Below are 22,711 nucleotides of genomic sequence, written 5' to 3'. Positions count from 1 at the left end.
TTTCTTCTTCAATTTGTTAATATGGTTTATCACATTGATTGATTTGTGTATAGTGAAGAGTCCTTGCATTCCTGGGATAAAGCCCACTTGATCATGGTGAGTTTCTAAAAAAATGTTAAGGTTTCCAGCTGGTATAGTAAGTATCTTGTCTGTTTCCGGGGGACTCCTTTGGTCAGTACCATGTCTGTGCTGGCAAACAATTGAGGCTAAATAAAGGAGTGTGGAAATATGAATGAAATAGTGCTATTTACTATCTGAGTGCAGCACACGTACCAATGAACAGGAAGGTGATGTGGAGATCAGGAAAGCATTAGTAACAAGCAAAGATATGAAAGGGGTTCATCTGCAGCAAATCAAAAGAACATAGCTGAAGTCCTCAGCCTGGTCATAATTGGGCCCTGAATGGAGCTGATAAGGTGACCAGAGAGAGTTAGAAGTGCTACAATATGCTTCCATAACACTCCATACTTCTCCAATCATAGCACTTATAAAATTGTATTGAATAGTTTGTTAGTTCCTTGTTATTCTTGCAGAGTTACAAGATGTGTGAAGACAGAGATGGCTCATCCATGCCTGCTCCATAGACAATGTGTAATAGATATTTTTAAAAGTAAGTAAGTGAATGAATAAATGAATGGGACTAAAGATGAGGGCACAGAAGTGGAAGAGGGAGGTGGGCACCAGAGAATGTTGCCAGGTTCCAGTGGGGTGACACGGATCAGCACAGGCCTGATGCTAGCCACTCCCACACAACTCCTTTCTTTCTAATCCACTTCTCATTCTCTTTGGGAAGGATTGAGGTCTCTGGAAAATAGCCAAAAAACAATTAAGGGAGCGGCCAGCCCAAATTAATGCTCAAGCATCAGGAATATCTGAGCACTGAAAGCCACTTCTATTCACCCTCTCTCAGCTGAAGGGGTGAGAAAGGGTTCCCAAAGCCATAACTCTTTTTAGGTGGATTTAGAAGGCATATAAAGGCCCCTGGCTGAGGACTTGCCTCCTCATTCCACAACTGGTGCCAGAACTCTCAATCCTCCACTGAGAGAAAATGTCCAGCCAGTAAGTATCTCTGGGAGATTATTTTTTTAATTCCTTAGTGTGTTGATGGTAAATGGTCTATTTCAAGAGCTCCTGAAGAGGATTGATGACCCTTTTAGGGAAGGCCTTGGGTCATGGTCGGGGAGTTTCTTCCTATTTATATATTGAAGCAAATATCTAGAATTCAGGTCTAAATTACAGTGGGATTTGTGTGGCTTGGAATGGGCCTTGGAAGTAGTAGTGAGCATGAAGATTTCAATGAGGCAGACCTGGGTTCCACTTCTTGCCCAGCCATTTCCTAGCTGTGTGATTTTGGGCAAATTACTTTTTGAAGTCTTAGCTTTTCCATATATAGAATGAGTAGTACTTACCCCATTATGGTGTTGTGAGATTTAAATGAACGAATAGCATACAAAGTCCTTTTTATAGTATGTGGCACATGGTAAGTGCTTAATAAAAAATAACTATCATAATTAGGCAGTCTGGTCAGAGCTCTCACTCTAAGAAGTTATAAAATGGAGCCAAAGTGAGAAGGGAGAAAATAATCAAAAATATAAGACCTAAATCTCCTTGTCTGACTATATTTAAAATGTACTGTAGCTCTTGGAGATTGGTGATGAAATGAGATGATGGGAAGAAGTGATGATATAATATGAGTGAATAACAAAGGATGACAAACTGACCCCCAAGCCTGTGGTCTCCCAGTGCATAAGAGGGAGAGGAATGAGACTGTCTGTGAGGCAAGAGAATAAATGATGCAGACAGGGCAGGCTAATTCTGTGGGAAGGACTCAGTCAGGAAGAGAAGTGACAATGGCGGGATTTGTTGACTTGTCTTCAGAAATATGGGAAAACTGCAGAGGGCAAGTCCACTGTGGCATTAAAAGGGAGGTCATTTTCTCCTTCATCAAAGAAGGAGCACTGACCTGGGCCCCTTTGCCACCCTGATCCATTTCTACCACCACACCACACCAAAACACTGTGTGCTCCCAGCCCAGGCTAGACTGGCAGTATGCACCACCATTGAGCAGAGAGCATCTTTTCTCCTGGAGCTCTGCCTCTGTCTCCGTGGACTTCCTGAGATTCCACATGGGCTTCCTCCTCATTATTCTACCATTTCAGAGTCGAACATCCTGCTGGTGGTTACAAGAAACTGTTTGAAACTGTGGAGGAACTATCCTCACCGCTCACAGCTCATGTTACAGGTTGGTCTCACCTATCTTGAAGCCATCTTCTCTTTTCTGTCTCAATCTCTCTTCTCTGTCTCCTTATTCATTGACACCTCTCAGTACGGGCTCCCCCTGTGGGCTACAGAGAGAGGAATCTGGACGTTTGGGCTTTTTATACTAAGAACCCATTTCCTCTTTTCTTTACTTCTCTAATATAGAAAAATGCTACCTAACTGGAATTCCTTAACAACTGGGACTACACCTTTGTCATCTTTAAACTGTCAGTGCCGAGCTCAGTGCCTGGCACATAGAAAATGTCCTGTAAATGTCTGTTCTATCAGTTGCAGAATAAATGAAGGCCTGGTGACAAGCATCTGGGAATATGACAATAAAGGGTGGTAGGTTTCATGCCCATTATATCAGAAGTCTTGGTTCTGGAGTCAGGCAGATGTAGGTGCTAATCGTAGCTCTATTATTTTACTATCTGTGAATCCTTCAACAAGTTACTTAAACTTTCTGAGTCTCAATTCATTCACCTACCATAAACCAAATTTTACCTCATTGAGATGTTGTGAAGATTAAATGAGATAATGTAAATAGAAAGACTCGCACAGTATCCAGCACAAAGTTATCAATAGATGGTTGTTATTATTACTACTGTTATCATTATCCAAAGTCACCACATGATCCACATAGCGTCCTTGCTTAGACATGGTGTTATAGGAAGGTCCAAAGCCTGGGCAGGTCTCTTTCCTCCCAATTGTCTCTTATGTAAAATAGAAGGGAGGAGCCCAGTGCTCTTTCTCAACTAGATTCTCATGCTAACAATCTAGGTTCTAGCAATCAAATTAATGCTGTGCCTTTTAGTTAAGCCATGCCTTCTTTTCAAATTTTTATCAGAAATATAAATCCTTATAAAGTGGGCTGCTGAAATTGAGCTATATGAAATAATACATTTTTTTTTAATGGCAAGGATTATACAAACACTGCCAAACGCTGCACTTTTCAAAGGATCAAAGGGCACAAACCTAACTGTTTAGACTGAACAGACTTAAGGCCTTTCTTGTGTGCCCCTCATTTTGCAGAGAAGGACACGGAGGCCTAGAGATGGCACATAGCAAATCCTGAACCAGAATTCAGGTCTCTGACAGCCCTTTGCACTTTCTGCTACAGCAGGTTGACCTTTATCTGGACAGTAGCCCATATTCTCAAAGGAATATAGCTCTATATTTTAAGAAGCCAGTATTCTTGTTGTTTCATTTAAATGGTTTGTTCTGTAGACACATCTTTGTTTAGTATCTAGATCCCTGCTTCTAATCCATCCCTCCTATATATCAAGAAATTTGAAATTTTTCTTAAAAGTGAGACAGTAAAAAGGCAAATGTATTGGTAGCTGGGGAAATCTGTTAGATGGAGAATCCCATTCCATTCAAGATACTTTTCCTTGTCTCCTTCCAACCCTTTATCTAAACTCTGAGATGTTGCCACATTTCCTACCACTTGGTCTCCTAGTGAAAGGAGAGTAGGCCAGCAGGCATTTCCTGAGAGCTACCCTCCGTGACAGCTGGGAATGGAAATGACTGCCAGCTTTAGAAGTAAGAGGCTGCCCAATCGGGCTGCTTAGATAATCACTGCTCCTTACCTGGGTGAGAAGGGCAGGGGTAAGAAGCAATGTTCTGAGTCTTGCCTTCATCACAGGCAGGATCCCCCTCTGGCTGACCGGCAGTCTCCTTCGATGTGGGCCAGGACTCTTTGAAGTTGGATCTGAGCCATTTTACCACCTGTTTGATGGGCAAGCTCTCCTGCACAAGTTTGACTTTAAAGAAGGACACGTCACATACCACAGAAGGTAAAGAACACTAGGGCCCACTCCTCCTAGGGGTCGGACCTATCTCAGCTCCTCCCTCCATGTACTTTTCAACCTCCTGAACCCAAGAGGAGACTTTTATACTCGCCTCCGCTCAGAATCCTCCTGGGCCAGTGAGTCTGTATGGACACCTCGGAGATGTACTACAGGATAAAGAAGCAGCTAAGAACTAGGGCTTTGGGGTCTGACATGCCTGGCTTCAAATCCTATATCCCCTACTACATACCATTTGCCTAGGTGGGTGCCCTTTGGCAAGATGTTAATCTCTAATTCTTTGTTTTGTCATCTATAAAAATGGGAGAAATGAGAATTTACTTCAGGGTTTATTACAAGGATTAAATGAGAACATGGTACCTAGCCCAAAGGAAGCATTTAATTATAATAATAGTTATTTTTATTTTTATTAAACCATGGGTCTCTTGATGTCTTTCCTTTTTTATAATCAGAAAGGCCAATGGGAAGGAGGGAGGGGTGTCACAAAGGAGGCAAGGACCAAGTATGTCATAATAATACAAAAAAGAGAAGTTTTCTAAAAACAAAAGATTGTTGCTAAAAGGCTTGAAGCCCTAAGCCATCACTCCAATTTCATTACAAAGATTCATTAACACCACAATAAATAGTTTGTCTTATGCCTTAATATTCAGGCCTGTTAGCAGCTTTGTTGATCACCAAAGATTTCAGGCATTCTGAAGAGACATCAAAAGAAAGAATAAATGGAGTCTTGAAGTAGTCAGGATAACTTGGACTGTAATAGAAGAGAAACAGATCAGGTCAAGCAAAAATTTAGTTATGAAAGCATATTTTGGAGGTCAGGCAAAGCCTTTATACGCCTTCTAAAGACCTTGGTACTTTTTCCTCTTCATGAAAGTGCAAAATCAGATTTTAACTGGCTCTCCACATGAGAAATCCTAGGCAACATATGCCATCTAGTCTGGGAGATATGGTTCAGGAGGTCTGCCTGTGCAAAAGACCGGATTCAAGAATATCTACTTCTAAAAGTAGCAAAATAAATTTTTAAATTGAAGAAAAACACAAGAGGAACATGAGGAAGATTGAAAGGAATATAATTCAACATAACATGTTCTATACTTCCCCGCTCAGTGTAGATTGGTGAATTATAGGCTACAGGAAGTCAGAGGTCCAATGTGAACTACCCATGGGGCTGCATAGTGTGATATGGAAAAGGCATGTTTTCTGGCTCTGGCCACATATGCCGATCACTTAATTTCTCTGAACCTTGATTTCCTCATATGTCACTGTGAAGTTTATAAGACATAAATTTAAGCTCGTGGCACATTGTCTCTTTCTCCTTCAGTCACCCCAAGAAAGTTACGAGACTCTTCATTCTTCATATTGTGGATTTATGATTCTGACTTTAGAAGGGCACATGGAATGACCATATTCTAAGCTCCCCATGGACTACACTAATTGCCCTTGTCTGTGACCCTTTCCCGTGTCTCAATGTCCTTCAGGTTCATCCGCACTGATGCTTACGTACGGGCAATGACTGAGAAAAGGATCGTCATAACAGAATTTGGCACCTGTGCTTTCCCAGACCCCTGCAAGAATATATTTTCCAGGTTACTGAAACCCAACTGCATGTTATTAAAGACGTTTTACATTAGCCCTTTTTCTCTCATGGCTTGAAAGTTACTGGACTGAAAAATCCATTTGCTTCTGCAGGTTTTTTTCTTACTTTCGAGGAGTGGAGGTTACTGACAATGCCCTTGTTAATATCTACCCAGTGGGGGAAGATTACTATGCCTGCACAGAGACCAACTTCATTACAAAGATTAATCCCGAGACCTTGGAGACAATTAAGCAGGTAGGACACAGCGCTCAGACGATATCGCTCAGGAATTTAGAATTTGCAACTTAGACTTAAGTCAGCTGTGCATTTGGGTTTGAAGAATATGAGAGCCAGATAGATTAAGTTTCAAATCCCTGCTTTGTCATCAACTACTAGCAATGTGACATAGGGCAAACTTTGTTTCTCCATCTGTGAAATTTCAAACATTTATTATGTGGATTGGAGGAAAACCGTATAAAATGCCTAACATATTTATTTGTGACACAAATATTTATTGAGTCCCTTCCATGTACCAGAACTTATGCTAGATGCAAAAGATATACCAATGAGTAAAGACAACATGGTCCCTGCTCTTCATGGTTTTTATAGACTAGCATGGAACTGGCACATTTAATATTGAAAATCCTACCATTCATTGTTCTAGGAAAGTGTGTTGCACCAACCTGCCCCTTCTTATAGACACTTCTTGTTAGAAATAAAGCTATATCTTAAATGAAAAAGCATAGAGAAACATGTCAGCAGTATTAGAAAGTGACAAATTTTGATGAGAACTTAGGCAGTCTCGGTGCAGCATTCGATAAGATAGATCTACATTTTCAACCAATATTTATTAAGATGTAACTATTTGCAAGACATTGTTCTTGTCTTCAGAAAGCTTAACACCTAGGTGGAGAAATCAAATAAATACATTACTTAACTATAATAGGACACAGAATGTGATGACTCTTTTCACAGAAGGAAAACCTTCTATGAAAGGACAAAGAAAGATTACTTCTGGCAGTAGTTGGTGGATGTGAAGTGGGGCAGATCAAGGAAGGTTTAAAAGTCTTGCATTTGAATTAGAAGTTAAAGGGAAGGCACAACTTCATTGAATTTGGAGAAAGAACATTTCATATACAGGGAGTACCATGATCAACTGTATAGAGGTGGGAAACTGGAGGATAAAGAATAATTTATTTGGCTAGATTTGCAGTATTTCTCAATGGAGGTGGCAGTGGCATTGGGCCGGTGGTACTTCATCATTGTGGGGACTGTCCCACCCACTGCAGAGGTTTGGTATCCCTGATCCCACCTACTAAACACCAGACATGTCCTCAATCATTGTACAAACTCCAAATGCTCCCCAACATTTCCAACTCTCCCCCTAGGGGGCAATAGCACTCCCAGGTGAGAACTAGTGATCTAAAGCATGTCATGTCAAGGGGAATAGTGAAACACAGGGTAGGGTGAAACTAGAAGTTTGAATAATGGACAAAAATTTGGAATAAATCGTTTAGCTGATGGGAAGCTACTGAAAGTTTTTGTTCAGGGAAGTGGTATAAGCAGAGCTGTACTTTAGCTTATTTAATCTGGAAGCCACGTGTAAGCTGTATGGGAGGACAAAAGAGATAAGGGATAGCTAGGAGACCAGTTAGGTGGAATTGAAGACCAGAACTAGATATTCGGTGTAGTAGGAATAGAAAGGAAAAGGAGTCCCAACAATGGGTCTCAATATCACAAGCTGATTTGTAATCCCCAACAGACTATTTACTAAGGCTTAACATATTCTCGATAGCTCTTTCTTAGTTTAGATGTATGTTTGAAACCACATATGAGTGTGTATGTAGATCATTTAGAGAAATACTGAAACTGAGTTTCTAAACCATCCATTTGACTTTGGCAGTGAATCCGATTACCATAGTAATTTAATTGGAAGTGTGAAGTTCATGGTATGGCTCCAGAATAGACTTTATTAGGACTCAGGTTTCATTGTGAGCAGCACTATACCCTGACTTCGTATAAAAATGTAGTTTTAAAATTTTGAGTGATTTTGTTTGTTTACTATTACTGAAATAGACTTCTAACAAGTTCCTTTGCCTTCAGCCTGATTCCCTTAAATACAGCCTCCTTAATTCAGTAGAAGCAATTTTTTTTTCTAAAATGCAAGTATAAATGTGTTATTCCAACTAGTGCACCCATAGTTTCCAAGATAAAGTTAAAAACACAGACCTTTGTGGCTGGCCCATTTTTATTTCTCCTCCTCCATCTGTGTGTATCACCGCAGCCATGCTGAATGACTAGTAATCCCCAAGAAGCATTAACTTTTTGCAACTCTATGCCTTTACATTAGGGTTCCTACTCCCTAGAACACACTGTCATCCTTCTCCATCTGGTAAATTTTACTCATCTTTCAAGCATGTGTTGGAGTCATTGCCCTTGGGAAGCCCTGCCTACTCCCCTAGTCTGGGTTAGATGGCCTTTCTTTACAGATACCATTTTGCACCTACTGCACTGTATACCAGCTTATTGGTCTAATACAGTGCTATTAAATGGAACTTTCTACAACGATGGAAATGTTCTATATTTTCATTGTCCAAGTGCTATTGAGTACTTGGATGTGGCTAATGTGACTGAGGAACTGAATTTGAAGTGCTGTCTAATTATGGTTAACTTACATTTAAATTGCTATATGTGGCTACCATAGTGGACAGTGCAAATCTAGACTGAAGTTCTTGAAAGCAAGGGCCATCTCTGTTTTCCTAGACCCTGACACAGCACCTGGCATATAATAGAAGCTCAAGGAATACTTGATGAATGACTGAATGACTGAATAAATGTCTTGCCTTTTATTTAAATGAGGGTGCTAAAAACTCCCTATGCTTTAAAACATACTCTCCTAATCACATAGAAAGAATTTTGGTTAGACAAATATATACTCCATCGATTATTCATTCAATAAATCTTTATTGAGCAGGTTCCAGGTAGAAATTCTAGTGCTCTACATCCTTAGAAAAGTCATTTGATCTCTCTGACACCTCAAGTTCTTCTTATGTAAACTGAGAGGTTTGTGGTAGATTAGTGGTTTTGAATTTTTTATGAGAATCCAAAATGAATTAAAGCACTGAATCCTGTCTTCAAAAAGTTTCCATTAATTCCAGGAATTCATGGTTCCCCTGAAGTCTGTTTAGGTTAAGACTTTCTATACTAGATGAATCCTGAAGTTCCTTTCAGTTCCAAATTCATTCTGTATGTAAGACACTGGATTTGGTATTTAGGTTGTATCATAAAAAATTGCCATTTTTATAAAATGAAAATTATTGGCTATCAGCATACAATTCAATGTAATTCAATAAGGGGAATGTAAAGAAGTTCCAGGATTCAAATTCGTCACTGTTTGAAGACAAACTGCATGTGCAAAAGGAAAGTAACCAACCAGAGGAATGTATGGCCTACATCAATTTAAGAGCTCAATTGGGGAGAACTTGAAGATTTCAGAGGCATGAGGGGTCAGCATGGGGGTCAGAGGAGAGCTCAGCACTAAAGATGGGACTTCTACAGACTTAAAAGAGGGTAAGACCCAGAGAGATGGAAAGAGAGAGAAAGCACACTTAGGGTGAGGGTGCAAGTGGTAACGGTGAGGTCAGACTGAGGAACCAAAGGTGTAATACGATCTTTCTCTTAACATGGGTGATGTTTGTTCTCCTTCCATAGGTTGATCTTTGCAACTATGTCTCGGTCAATGGAGCCACTGCTCACCCCCACATTGAAAATGATGGGACTGTTTACAATATTGGTAATTGCTTTGGGAAAAATTTTTCAATTGCCTACAATATTGTAAAGATCCCTCCACTACAAGCAGGTCAGTTTACCACTTTGACTCTTCTTAAAACAAGTATCTATAATATGAGAAAGTTACTGGAAATACAGGGTGTCAGATCAGAAATATCAGGATAGCACTATATGGACAGTTAAATTACTCTCAGATTTTAGGACAACTGCCCCTCACCCTTACCCTACCAGGAGACCAATGCCAAAGAACACCATAGCCAGAAATGACATCTTCAAAAATAAGTCGCCATGTTCTATTCTACAGTGTTTCAAAGATGTAGTGTATATGTGACTTTGATCATATAAGATTTAGATTCGAATCCAGCAAATATTTATTGAGCACTTATCCATGTGCCAGACAAAATTAAGATTTTAAACAAATATGTGTATGTGTAATAGGATACACACATGTATATGAAAGTGTAGTATTTTATGTGTATTTAATTCCCAAAACTACAAACATAACCTTTTAACTCATATACTATAGAGAAAGAATATTAAAACAGAAGAGAGTACTCTTTAGAATTCTCCATTCATCTTCCATTCCTTGCCAGAAATTTGATAATGATCTTGATAATAGAATTATTTGAGTATATATGGATTTTTATTTATTACTGCTTAGTATGATTCTTGAAGTATAGACCCTGGGCCAGCAGTATCACCTGGGAACCTGTTAGAAATACAAATCTTGAGCCCCACCTGAGGTAGACTGAATGAGTAATTCTAGGGGTGAGCCCATAGTCAGTATTTTCAGAAGCTTTTTATGTGGTTCTTATATACACTAAGGTTTGAAGACACTGCCTTAGTAGTAAATAAACTTTAATGTGCTTAAGAATTATTGTAAAGGGCTATGGACCCAAAACCACATATGCCATAACATTATAGATAACTTAAGAGATTGTAAAAGGCACTTTGACCATACTAAAATTTTGCCTTACTCCCTTGACTTAGAACCCACCTCCAGATGTAAGATGTGACTCCACTGTACTCTGTCTGCCACACACTGTTTGAGTGTACTTTCCAAATCTGCTGCTATTTGGATTTTCCTGGGTGATTGCAGCTCCACATGAAATTTCTCTAAGAAATGCCAGTGACTGAGAAAATGGAAATAAACTCTTTAAAAAATCAAGATCTGAAAATGTATTTCTTTGCTTGCATAAGCTGTTCTAAATGCTTTGTATTTAAAAAAAAAATAAAAAAAGAGGCTGTTCCACAGCCTTTTGAAACCACTTTATTTCAGACAAGGAAGATCCAATAAGCAAGTCAGAGATTGTTGTACAATTCCCCTGCAGTGACCGATTCAAGCCATCTTACGTCCATAGGTAACTTGAAGGCCTGCTATGAATCTTCAGGAAAACTCAGGTTTAAAGATCTGCTTTGCCTACCTTTGATACCAATCCTGATCATGACATTTTCTTGCAGAAACCTAAATTTAAATGTAGTTAATTTCATGTAGGCACTGTTGATTCATATAACTGAGCAAACCTCATGTGTACATATTTCTCTGTGGTTTGAGAATCAACCCTTCCCACTCACAAGTTTATTTCTGTTTCTGAACAGTTTTGGTTTGACTCCCAACTATATTGTTTTTGTGGAGACACCAGTCAAAATTAACCTGTTCAAGTTCCTTTCTTCATGGAGTCTTTGGGGAGCCAACTACATGGATTGTTTTGAGTCCAATGAAACCATGGGGGTAAGTCTACATTTATTCGTCAGCTTTATGGTTCTGAAGAATATGTCTTTCATAATGCACACTTTTTTTTCTTTTTAAATGCATCAAAATATTCTCTTCACTTTTCAAGGTTTGGCTTCATATTGCTGACAGAAAAAGAAAAAAGTATATCAATAATAAATACAGGACATCTCCTTTTAACCTCTTCCATCACATCAATACCTATGAAGACAGTGAGTTTCTGATTGTGGATCTCTGTTGCTGGAAAGGGTAAGAAAGGACATTGGATAAATGTTACATCTCTAGTTGTTCCTGGAAATTAGGGGTTTTTTTGGAGATGCCGCTCTCAATATTTAATCTGAATAAAATCTAAAAAAGCAAGAAGAATGCTTAAGTCACAAAATATGATTGAAAAGGCTGTAGGGAGTTTAGATAATCAGAAACACTAACTGAACCTCAAAACTATGGTTAATGATTGAAAACTGATCAGGTCCGTGAACCAGACCCGAAAATAAAAGATTCTGTGACTTGATGAGTAAACTTAAGCTTAATTTCACTCAAACTTAACAAGATCCTTTGGGGAGCCTAGAACTCCACCTAGTCTGGGTTTGGGAAAAAGAGATATGCTTTCTTCAAAACAGCAGGTCAGGGCTTCCCTGGTGGCGCAGTGGTTGAGAATCCGCCTGCCAATGCAGGGAACACGGGTTCGAGCCTTAGTCTGGGAAGATCCCACATGCCGCGGAGCAACTAGGCCCGTGAGCCACAGCTACTGAGCCTGCGTGTCTAGAGCCTGTGCTCCGCAAAAAGAGAGGCCGTGATAGTGAGAGGCCCGCACACCGCAATGAAGAGTGGCCCCCGCTCGCCGCAACTGGAGAAAGCCCTCGCACAGAAACGAAGACCCAACACAGCCAAAAATAAATAAGTTAAAAAACAAAAAACAAAAAAAACCCAGCAGGTCACTAAAAAAGACAGTAGCCCCTGAAGACACAGACAGAATGGTGATAGAGAAATAGAGCAGAAAGTTTCAAAGGCTGTTGTTAATGTAAACATATCCATGAGCAGGATTCTTTTCTCCACCCAGAGTGGGCAGGAGAAATGGCTCCAGTATTCCTGAGTCTTTAGCAGGTTCTGGGTTGGGGTCTGAAGAATAGGTAGGCACTTGTGCTTTTAAAAGGCATGAAGCATGTCTCTAAATTATTTGTAATTGGCTGTCCTCATGTTTGACTTCTTATTTTTGCAGATTTGAATTTGTTTATAATTACTTATATTTAGCCAATTTACGTGAGAACTGGGAAGAGGTGAAAAGAAATGCCAGAAAGGCTCCCCAGCCTGAAGTTAGGAGATACGTACTTCCTTTGAATACTGACAAGGTAACCACCCTCTACATAGATTTCAGATATAACCAGAATGTTTCATCTCGCTCAGCATTTTTTCTCCTGCTGTGTGTTTATACATAAAGTCTTGAAATTTCAGAGCTGGAAGGAACTTTAAAAATTAACTAATTCCACTTCCCTCATTTTATAAACAAGGAAACTGAAGCTCAGAAGAGTCACATGACTTAGCAAAATCCAACTGTGGCGGAGTCAAAACGAAAACCAGGTTTTGACTCTACACCTGTTGTTCTTCTATTTACGAAATCCTTTAGAACTGATTGCAATCCAACTGGTTAGAACATAAGCAAAAACAGTGGAATAAGTGGGCAAAAAAACTTAAAAAAAAAAGTAGGTTGGCAGTCTTTGAAGGCTTTCAGGCCAAAAGGTTTGTGCTTTATTTGACAGGTGATGGGGAGATAGTCAAGGTTTTGAACAGAAGAAAGCCATGTTCAGAGCTGGTGGACTGGGTATCAAGCGTACTGACTACTCTAGTTGTCCCTGCTACTAAACGTCCGGCTTCCCTGAGCAAGTCACTCAGTGAGCAAGCTCCCCTACAGTTCGGTTGCCTGCTCAGAAACCTAAATAAATTGGACTAGATAATAACTAAGGTTATTTGCAGCTTTGATTTTCTAAAATAAGGCTGTGTTGTGTGTAAGTAGTATTGGAAGTGAAGAAAGGATGATGATAGGGACCTGGGATTGGAGACAATGAAAATCACTCAGGTGATAGAAAAATGTAGTGGTAGTAGGAACAGACAAACAGACAAAAGTGAGAGTTCCTACAGGTAGAATTAAAAGGATCTTACATTTGATTGGATGGTAGAATGAATTAAGTCTTAGACATGCAAAAGACCATAGAGATCCTTTAAGCCTATGTGTCTGGAGTGTTGATACCTTTGGAAATAGGAAATGTAATAGGCAGAGCAGGTTTGGAGATAAACGTGAATTGTAGAACTATGAGGAAGGGGGGAGAATGAGTAAAAGGGCTGACTTCAAGACAGACCCAGGTTGACCAGGGCTTCCAGCTTTCTAGCTGTGTGATTTGCAGCAAGACATTTAACCTTTTTAAATCCCTTTTTCTTTATCTGTATCCACCATACAGGATTTTTGTGATCAATAAACGAGGTGACATATGTCAATCACTGAATATAGTCCCTCACACAAAGAAAGTGTTAAATAATATTCATTATAATCATCATCAACAACAAAATCAGCATCAACAACATTTTCGTGAAGACGTCTTGTAGGCTTTCATATGGAAGTGCAGGTCCTTGAGACACAAAGTAGGGTCAGAAGAAAAGAGCTGATAGTTATTGGTATTGAAATGATGATCAAATATATGAAGATAGATAAGATTGCTAGCAGGAAAACTTCATACTTTAGAGTAAGTGTTTTAAAAGAAACATACAAATTTGTTTATTTTAAAAATGAGGAACTTGATAGCCATAAAATGCTGAAAGAAAAGAAAAGATGGCCAAGCACAAAAGTTGGGGAAACACCCATGTGCAGAAAGTGGTAAGAAAAGAGGAGTCAGAAAAAGAAAGAGAAAAAAGTCACCAAACGTCCCTAGTTACAGCTAAGAGAGGATAATGCCACATGATAAGGTAAGAGAAGGTTTTCACTGGTGCCCACTGCTATATATAGACAAGTTGAAAAGACTGAAGATGAAGAGCCAAAAACCAGATTTAGTGATCTCCATGGGAGTAGGGAGCAAGGCAGAAATCAGGTTTCAAGGCAATAAAGGTGAGCAATTGATGAGAATGTGGGAGCAATCACTATAGCCTGCACTTTTAAAAGTTTAGCAATGAAGAGAAAAATAAGTCATAAATTAGGGAAATAGATAAACAGATTGAAGGAAGGAGAGGAAAGAGTATGAGTGAAGTTTCCAGTTTAGTGATTAAGATAACAGTGATATCTTTAAAATATACCTTTATTATTTTTGAATAGGCAGTGAATTTAAATGGTCAAAAAATCAAAATGATCTAAAAAGGTACACACTGGAAGTGTCACTCCAACCTCTATCTGCCTCCATTCCATACCATTCCCCTTCACTTCTGTGTGTAACTTTTAATGTCTTTCCTTTTCCTTTGTTTATGCAAATATAAGAAAATATAAATATATATAATTATTATTTCCCATTTTTACACAAAAAGTAACTTTCTATATCCACATTTTTGTTCCTTGCTTCTTTTCATTTTAAAATATATATTGAAGATTTGCTTTCTTCAACTGCATGGTATTCTTTTTTGTGAACATACCCAAGTCCCTCACTGCTGGGCAACAGAGTTGTTTCCATTCTTTGGCTGTTACAGATAATGTCACAAGGAATAACTTCGTGTGTATGTTATTTTATATATGTGCAGATACAGCAATAGGATAGACTCTCAGAAGTGAAATTGCTGGGTCAGGGGATAAATGCATCTGTTAAAAAAATATTGAGGGGGAGGAGTGAAAATAAGGAGCTAGTTTGGAAAGCAAAGATAATGTTACAGATCTCTTACATTAAAAACCCTAATTTAATGGTGGAAAAAATAAGATACGACAGAGTAAAATCATTAAAGTTACAGTCGCATAAGTAATATGTTCGACATCAACATTTGAACTTACTGTATACATGTATAAATATGTATGTATGCACACATGCCGCTCTCTCCTTCCCAAAATCACCATGAAGTGCCTCGAGGCCCCACTTCACAGAATCTCACAAGACCCATCCTCACCTCCCATCTCTTCCCAATCCTGAAAATCTTTCACTATTTCCTTTTAGTTCATTGTACATACCAGAAAAATTCCATCTATCCTCTGCTCAGAAGGTTCCTTCCACCTTCTTCTTTTACCAAAAAATCTGACATTCCCTCTAGGACACTGGTCTCTTCAGCAGCAATTTCCAGGGGTAGCAGTTTCTCCTCTTACAGCGCTTGTACCACCGGGCCTGGGGTTGTGATACACTTATTCCACTTCACTGCTTCCAGACCATTGCTCCTTCCACCCACCCTTAAAATCTTCCAATTTCAAATCTCACTTCAGCTAAGTATATAGCCAAGTGGTATGTCTACATTTACATATATACACCCCTTATTATTATTCTCACTGATTAACCACCACTCCTTCTCCCTTCTGGCTCAGTGTCACACTACCCTGATCTACTCCTGACTCTCAGTTATTTCAATATACACATCATAGGTGACTCTTCCAACAACTGGCCTCTCAGTTCCATGATGTCCTCCACTGATTCTGTCTTCCATTCTATCTCAGCCACTCACTCCCCACAGTCATGCAACTGACCTTGCCATTACCTTTGACTGTGCTTCTACCATAACCTTGGTTTCATGCATGACACATTCTGACTACCACCTCTTATCTTTTAAGATTACTTGCCCTATTGCAGTTCCCACCAGGAACCTCCAGTCTATTGAACCTATTACCTTCTCACCATCTCTCACTCCCTTGAGGACTTACCTTCCATCCTTATTCAATAACAATTTCATGGTCAATCATTGTAATCACCCCCTTGAGTAGATCTTCATTTCTCTTGCCTCTTTCTTAACTTTATAGAATTTATTTGTCAAAATCATAATCCTAGTTAAATTCAACCCTCCACCCACTCCATGCTTGTACCTCTAAGGCTGAAATTAAGTGCTAAAAACACACAATTGTGTTAATTGGCCCATTTTTAAGTACATGACCACAAACCTTACTGCTACATTTCCCAACTTCACTTTCCTAGTTAAATATTTCACATCAACCTTCTAACACCTCCCACCTCCACACTCATACTCAACTGATGGCTCTGGTTCCTATTTTACTGAAACAAATGAAAGAGATCAGAAAAGAACGTAGACTCCTGCCACCACATCTACCCACCCACCAGCATCTGTACTCATACTGAATTATCCATCATCCTATTCAGAACTACTCTTTCCCATCCTTCTTCACCCTCTCCAGGACAACACTCTACAATTCTCCCCCTCTCTCATATATCTCACACTCCTCCCGTTTTCATTAAATCATGCATATCATGCTGTTATTTTGCCCTCTTACAAAATCCTTCTCTTAACTCTTCTTGCCCCCACCACCTATCCCCTCATTCCTCTCTTGAAGACCCCTTTATGTTGGAGGGCACCAGAACTCAGCCCTTTGTTCTATCTTCTATCTGTACACTCACTCCCTTTGTAAAGACTCATGCTTTAAAGCAGCCTAGAATTTCATCTCCAACTTTCCTTTTAACTCAAGGTTCTTACATGCTACTGCCAATGCCATGTCTTTATTTTGATGTCCAATAAACACTTCAAGTTTAATAGACAAAACCTAAACTTCTCCTCTTCCCCTACCAAAAATTACCTTCAGTAATCCCCATCTTTGTTGTGACAACTCCAACTTTTAATTATTCAGGCCAAAAACCTTGGAGCCCTTCTTGACTCCTTTCTCAGTTTCATGCCTCTTCCCCACCCCATATCTTATCTATCAGGAAATCCTCTTGGCTCTACCTTACACTCCTCACTGACTTCAATGCTACTAGCCTAGTCTGAACCATTGTTTTCTTTTGACTGGACTACTACAAGACAAACTGGTTTCCCTGATTTCACTCTTGAATCTCCCCTACTCTTTTATTTTTTTTTTTAACTTACATGTATTTAATTAATTTATTTATTTTTGTATCTCTCACATATATATATATATATATTTTATACAGCAGGTTCTTATCAGTCATCCATTTCATACACATCAGTGTATACATGTCAATCCCAATCGCCCAATTCATCACACCACCACCCCCACCCCCCACTGCTTTGGTGGTTTGGTGGTTTGCTGCTTGGTGTCCATACGTTTGTTCTCTACATCTGTGTCTCAATTTCTGCCCTGCAAACTGATTCATCTGTACCATTTTCTAGGTTCCACATATATGCATTAATATACGATGTTTGTTTCTCTCTTTCTGACTTACTTCATTCTGTATGACAGTCTCTAGATCCATCCACGTCTCTACAAATGACCCAGTTTCGTTCCTTTTTATGGCTAACACTCTATTGTATATATGTACCACATCTTCTTTATCTATTTGTCTGTCGATGGGCATTTAGGTTGCTTCCATGACCTGGCTATTGTAAATAGTGCTGCAATGAACATTCGGGTGCATGTGTCTTTCTGAATTACGGTTTTCTCTGGGTATATGCCCAGTAGTGGGATTGCTGGGTCATATGGTAATTCTATTTTTAGTTTTTTAAGGAACCTCCATACTGTTCTCCAAAGTAGCTGTATCAATTTACATTCCTACCAACAGTACAAGAGGGTTCCCTTTTCTCCACACCCTCTCCAGCATTTGTTGTTTGTAGATTTTCTGATGATGCCCATTCTAACTGGTGTGGGGTGATACCTCATTGTAGTTTTGATTTGCATTTCTCTAATAATTAGTGATGTTGAGCAGCTTTTCATGTGCTTCTTGGCCATCTGTATGTCTTCTTTGGAGAAATGTCTATTTAGGTCTTCTGCCCATTTTTGGATTGGGTTTTTTGTTTTTTTAATATTGAGCTGCAAAAGTGATCTCGACAGAGCAGTCAGGGTGATTCTTTTAAAAATAAATCAGAGCCTGCCACTGCTCTGCTCAGAACCCTCCAATGACTTCCCATCTCTCACTCACAGAAAAAGACCAAGACCTCACAACGACCTATCAGTCTGTACCCCTTCACTCTCCTCTCCTGCTCTTCTCCCCCGAGCTCAGTCAGTGCAGCCACACTGGTCTCTTTAATGTTCTTTAAGGACCTTTGGCGTACTCCTACCTCAGGCCTTTGTAGTTTGTTCTCTCTGCTCAAATGCTCTTCCCCAGATATCTGCATTGCTAGCTTCCTTCATCTACAAGTTTTATCCCAAATGTCACCTTTTCAATGAGGCCCACCCTGACCACCTACTAAAATTACAACTCACCTACTCTGCACACTTCTGATCCCCCTTACTCTGCTCTATTTTTTCTCCTCACATTCATGATGTACTAAACACTTTATCTATTAATTATATTTATATTGTTTATGTTCCCAAATTAGAATGTAAACTTCATGATGATAGGGACTCTGTTCTCTGAAATATCCCAAATGGCTAGAATAGAGTCTAACACAAAACATGTATTTAAGTATTTGATGCAGGTATTACTAAATGAATATGTTCTTTGAAAGAGCTCATGATATTCATTCCTTTCATAAAATAATCTGAAAAATCACATGGGAGCAATGTAGGTGACAAGAGATCTTAGAAAACATCTGGTCAGTAGTTTTTCAATTTGTTTTCTTTTTTGACAACATACGAGTATGATTTTGTTTTCAAATAAAATAAAAATATAGCCTAACTATAAAGGAGACAAACACTGTATGGATACCTAGAGGTTGAAGTCTTTGTTGTTCTTCAGAAGAATACTTCTTTTTCCAGAGCCCATCCTCAGAGCTGTAAATTTTCTTCGAGGTCAGTCTCATTTCACTGATGAGAAGACTGAGGGCCTATGAAGTTGTGTGACTTTCCCAGTGACACACAGCCAGTGACTGACGTGGGCACAGACAGCTTTCCCAGTCATGTTCCTGGGCTCCCCTTTCTAGAGTTTTCTGCACTGCCTCTCCCTACATGTTGACTTAAGAAATGAAGAACTCAGGAGACAAAACTTGGGAAGACTATATTTATGGCTGCTTGATTTTTCTTTCCTGCTCACTGAGGTTTCTGTTATCCTCTTTCTTAGGCTGACACAGGCAAGAATTTAGTCACACTCCCCAACACAACTGCCACTGCAATTCTGTGCAGTGACGAGACCATCTGGCTGGAACCTGAAGTTCTCTTTTCAGGGCCTCGCCAAGGTGAGATGATTTAGGAAAAAACCTCACATGACAGAGAACAAAATGTTCCATTCAAAGAGATTAACGAGTTTTCCTAAGCACGTGCTCTATTTTGCAGCATTTGAATTTCCTCAAATCAACTACCAGAAGTATGGTGGGAAACCTTACACATACGCATATGGACTTGGCTTGAATCACTTTGTTCCAGACAGGGTAATTAATCCATCTTCCTAATATTCGAACAGTACTTTGAGTCACATGCTAGTCAAGTAGAGCATATTGACTTGATTGACTGACTGATTGACTTTTCTTTCTTACAAGCAGCTCTGTAAGCTGAACGTCAAAACTAAAGAAACTTGGGTATGGCAAGAGCCTGATTCATACCCCTCAGAACCCATCTTTGTTTCTCACCCAGATGCCTTGGAGGAAGATGACGGTAATAAAAGTAATAGATGTGTCTGAACACTCTCTTTTCATTGCAGTTCATATAGTTAGTTAATTAGGAGAGGAGTTATGTTGATTATTCCCTAATGTTCAGAAATAATCCTTTATACTATTGAATGGGACAGCACTAAAGAATTTAAACTTATTTGAAAATAAGTTTTATCTTATGGTCAGGTTTCATTTGGTACTGTTGGAAAAATGCTAAAGCACCATCTGGCATCACAATGGAACATCAATGTCTGCTCTAGATGAAGGAGAGGAGGAAGAAGGAGCAGCATGCGGCCTGGGTTTTTGCCTTTCCTGACCTAGATACATTTCTGAAAAGGGATAGAGTTCTAAGGAGGGAAATTGAGTATTCTAACAGATCCAAGAGAATGAGGATGAGGCTTTGTGCTTCTAGTTTTGGTTTTTCCTTTTAGTAAGCTGGGGCTAGAAGGGGATCCAGAGCAACAGCCTATAAAACAGCAACTCAGTTACAAAGCGTCAGTCTTAGTTAACTATTGATTATCCGGGACAAGGAGGTAGGTTATCCTCTCTGGGATTAAAATATGGAAAACCACAGAGAAATGAATAAAATAAGGAATTGTAGAGCCGTTTTACGCTAAGTGATTTTACATATACAGCCTTTCCAGTCAAAACCGCAAAAAGTTTGTTCTTATTTTGTTTGAAGGAAGTAAGCTTCCAGCTAGGTCTTGGAAATTATAGAAATAATATACCTTACTGTTTTCAAAGTCTTTTTTTTTTTGGCCACACCGCTCAGCTTGCGGGATCCTAGTTACCCGACCAGGGATTGAACCCGCTTCCTCAGCAGTGAAAGCACGGAGTCCTAACAACTGAACCACCAGGGAATTCCCAGAGTCTTTTAATATACATTTTTCACTTGATTGTCACAACATTCTTTTTTTGCCACAGGTAGAACAGGTGTTAAATCGTATGACACATACAATATCTGTATCGTATGATACAGATAAAAACACAGAAACATTCTGTGTTCATTCATTCATGTTCAAAACATTCATTAAATAAGAATTTAATGAATACTTACTATCATTGTAAGTAATCATTGTAGTAGGCTATTGGGATACAACAGTGGGCAAGACAGATAGGGTCACTCCCTTCTTAGAGCTTATAGTCCAGGGGACATGAAAAATTTAAAATCCCTTTCAGGGTTGCCACATAGCCAGGTAGTAGAAGACTCAGAACAAGATATCAAGTCATCTGGTTTTCTTTATTTGTCAATGTAATGCTTCCTTGCTTCCTGTATTATTTCAGTGACACTTAATCTAATGCTGTGGGCTTTTTTTTTTTTTTAATTCAACATTGCCTTATTAACTTCTGATTAACAGGTGTAGTTCTGAGTGTGGTGGTGAGCCCTGGGGCAGGTCAAAAGCCCGCTTATCTCCTAATTCTGAATGCCAAGGACTTGAGTGAAGTTGCCAGGGCTGAAGTGGAGATTAACATCCCTGTCACCTTTCATGGACTGTTCAAAAAATCCTGAGCACATTCTAGCCTAATATGTTTCTGGAGACAAAACCCAGAAAAACATAGTCAGGTCTGCAGTCAGATTCTGTTCAGTTTTAGCCTGCTGTACATGAGTTTTAACTTGCAGATGCACACAATTTTGCAATGTTTTACAGAACGCACAGAGTTGAGTAAGCAATTCCTTTTAAAAAAAGTGCATATTTAGGTAATCATACTTTCCCTGTGAGACAGACACATCATAACTAAAAACTCTTTATATATTTATAATCAAAGAACAAATGAATGTGGATTTATTAAACTTTTATTCCTATTATAAAAGTGTATTTTAGGTACCTATCTGCTCCAATTATTTTTTAACACTTAAAAGCCAGTCCTCTACACCTGATTTGTATGTGGCTTTGCCAAGTCAAAACAGTATCTTGCAAAAAGGCTTAATTATTAAATGTCAAACCAAACTTTTTCTCAAACCAGGGACTATCATCTAAGACAATCAGTGTAATTGTATGCATATATATGTAATTGTTCAAAGATTCTCAAGTTTTATAAACTTTAACATTTCCATTTAATATACTTAATATACTAAATAGCAATTACTACTATTTCTGATTTTATAATGAGGAAACCTATCTCTAATCCACTGAGGGCTCTCAACCAAATAATTTCTCAGAGATTATCTATTAAAAGCTTACATAACATCCAAGCAATTACATATAGTAGTGACTGTAATTTTTTTGAAAAACAGAGCATAAAATACTTACAAATATAATTTCTATTTAAAATCAGAGTATGGGGTAATAATGTGTGTGTGTGGGGGGGGGGTTATACTTTGTTGCCTCGTCTGCTTAATTATATTTAAGCACTGTGCAATCACCTGAAAGTGAAAAAAGAGAAATATTGTCATTATCTTTCCAATATTAATATATTTTAAGCACTTTTGTTTTTAAAATTATTCTCTTCTGAGCTACATATTGCAAATAATGAAGATTGACAAAAATGTTTATTCTATATCTTAATCCTGACATCTATTTTATGCTCAAAAGTATTACATATCATTGTATTTAAGATGATCAGCATTGTGTTTGACTAAGTAAAAACAGCTTGAAGGAACAGACTGACTAGTGTACTTGATGCATCCATTTGATTTCTTTATTTAGATGAAATGCAAACTCGTTTTTTAAAATTATAAATACTCATTAAAGCATACTTTTCAAAGAAAATCTAAAATTACAAGAAAGTGGAAATTATAAAGTAAAATCACACACAGCTCATCTAAGCTCAACTACTGGTCTTTTCCATCATTTTTCCCCCTGTGGATTTTTAATGTAATCATTATTTCTTTGTGGATAATTCCTAGGTAGAGCTAGATATCTCAAAAAAGAAAAAGAAAAATGCCAGAAAATAATGTGGAATATGTGACTATAGATAAACATCAGTCTGTTGTTTTTGTCTCTAGACATG

The 22,711-nt window shown here is 38.7% G+C and overlaps 1 protein-coding gene across 1 annotated transcript; it reads left to right on the top strand.

Moving 5' to 3' along the window:
- The first annotated feature begins 1,048 nt into the window (after positions 1-1,048).
- RPE65 (retinoid isomerohydrolase RPE65) lies at positions 1,049-22,271 on the top strand. Its single transcript, XM_036871362.1, has 14 exons — positions 1,049-1,059; positions 2,160-2,242; positions 3,905-4,055; positions 5,546-5,653; positions 5,757-5,898; positions 9,355-9,502; positions 10,712-10,793; positions 11,032-11,164; positions 11,274-11,413; positions 12,384-12,513; positions 19,234-19,348; positions 19,446-19,540; positions 19,652-19,763; positions 21,118-22,271. Exons 1-14 carry the CDS (start codon positions 1,049-1,051, stop codon positions 21,267-21,269), a joined length of 1,602 nt encoding a protein of 533 aa, XP_036727257.1. The 3' UTR covers positions 21,270-22,271.
- The last annotated feature ends 440 nt before the right edge of the window (positions 22,272-22,711 follow it).

This window comes from Balaenoptera musculus, chromosome 1, assembly GCF_009873245.2.
Source record: "Balaenoptera musculus isolate JJ_BM4_2016_0621 chromosome 1, mBalMus1.pri.v3, whole genome shotgun sequence".
Classification (NCBI taxonomy): domain Eukaryota; kingdom Metazoa; phylum Chordata; class Mammalia; order Artiodactyla; family Balaenopteridae; genus Balaenoptera; species Balaenoptera musculus.
The sequence above is the reverse complement of the archived record's forward strand: the minus strand, read 5'-3'. Positions and strand labels throughout refer to the sequence as shown.

Excerpts from the sequence above, each read along its gene's own strand:
- RPE65 (XM_036871362.1), top strand. Across the intron at positions 10,794-11,031 it reads AAGCCATCTTACGTCCATAG|TTTTGGTTTGACTCCCAACT; the intron begins GTAACTTGAAGG and ends GTTTCTGAACAG. Across the intron at positions 11,165-11,273 it reads AGTCCAATGAAACCATGGGG|GTTTGGCTTCATATTGCTGA; the intron begins GTAAGTCTACAT and ends TCACTTTTCAAG.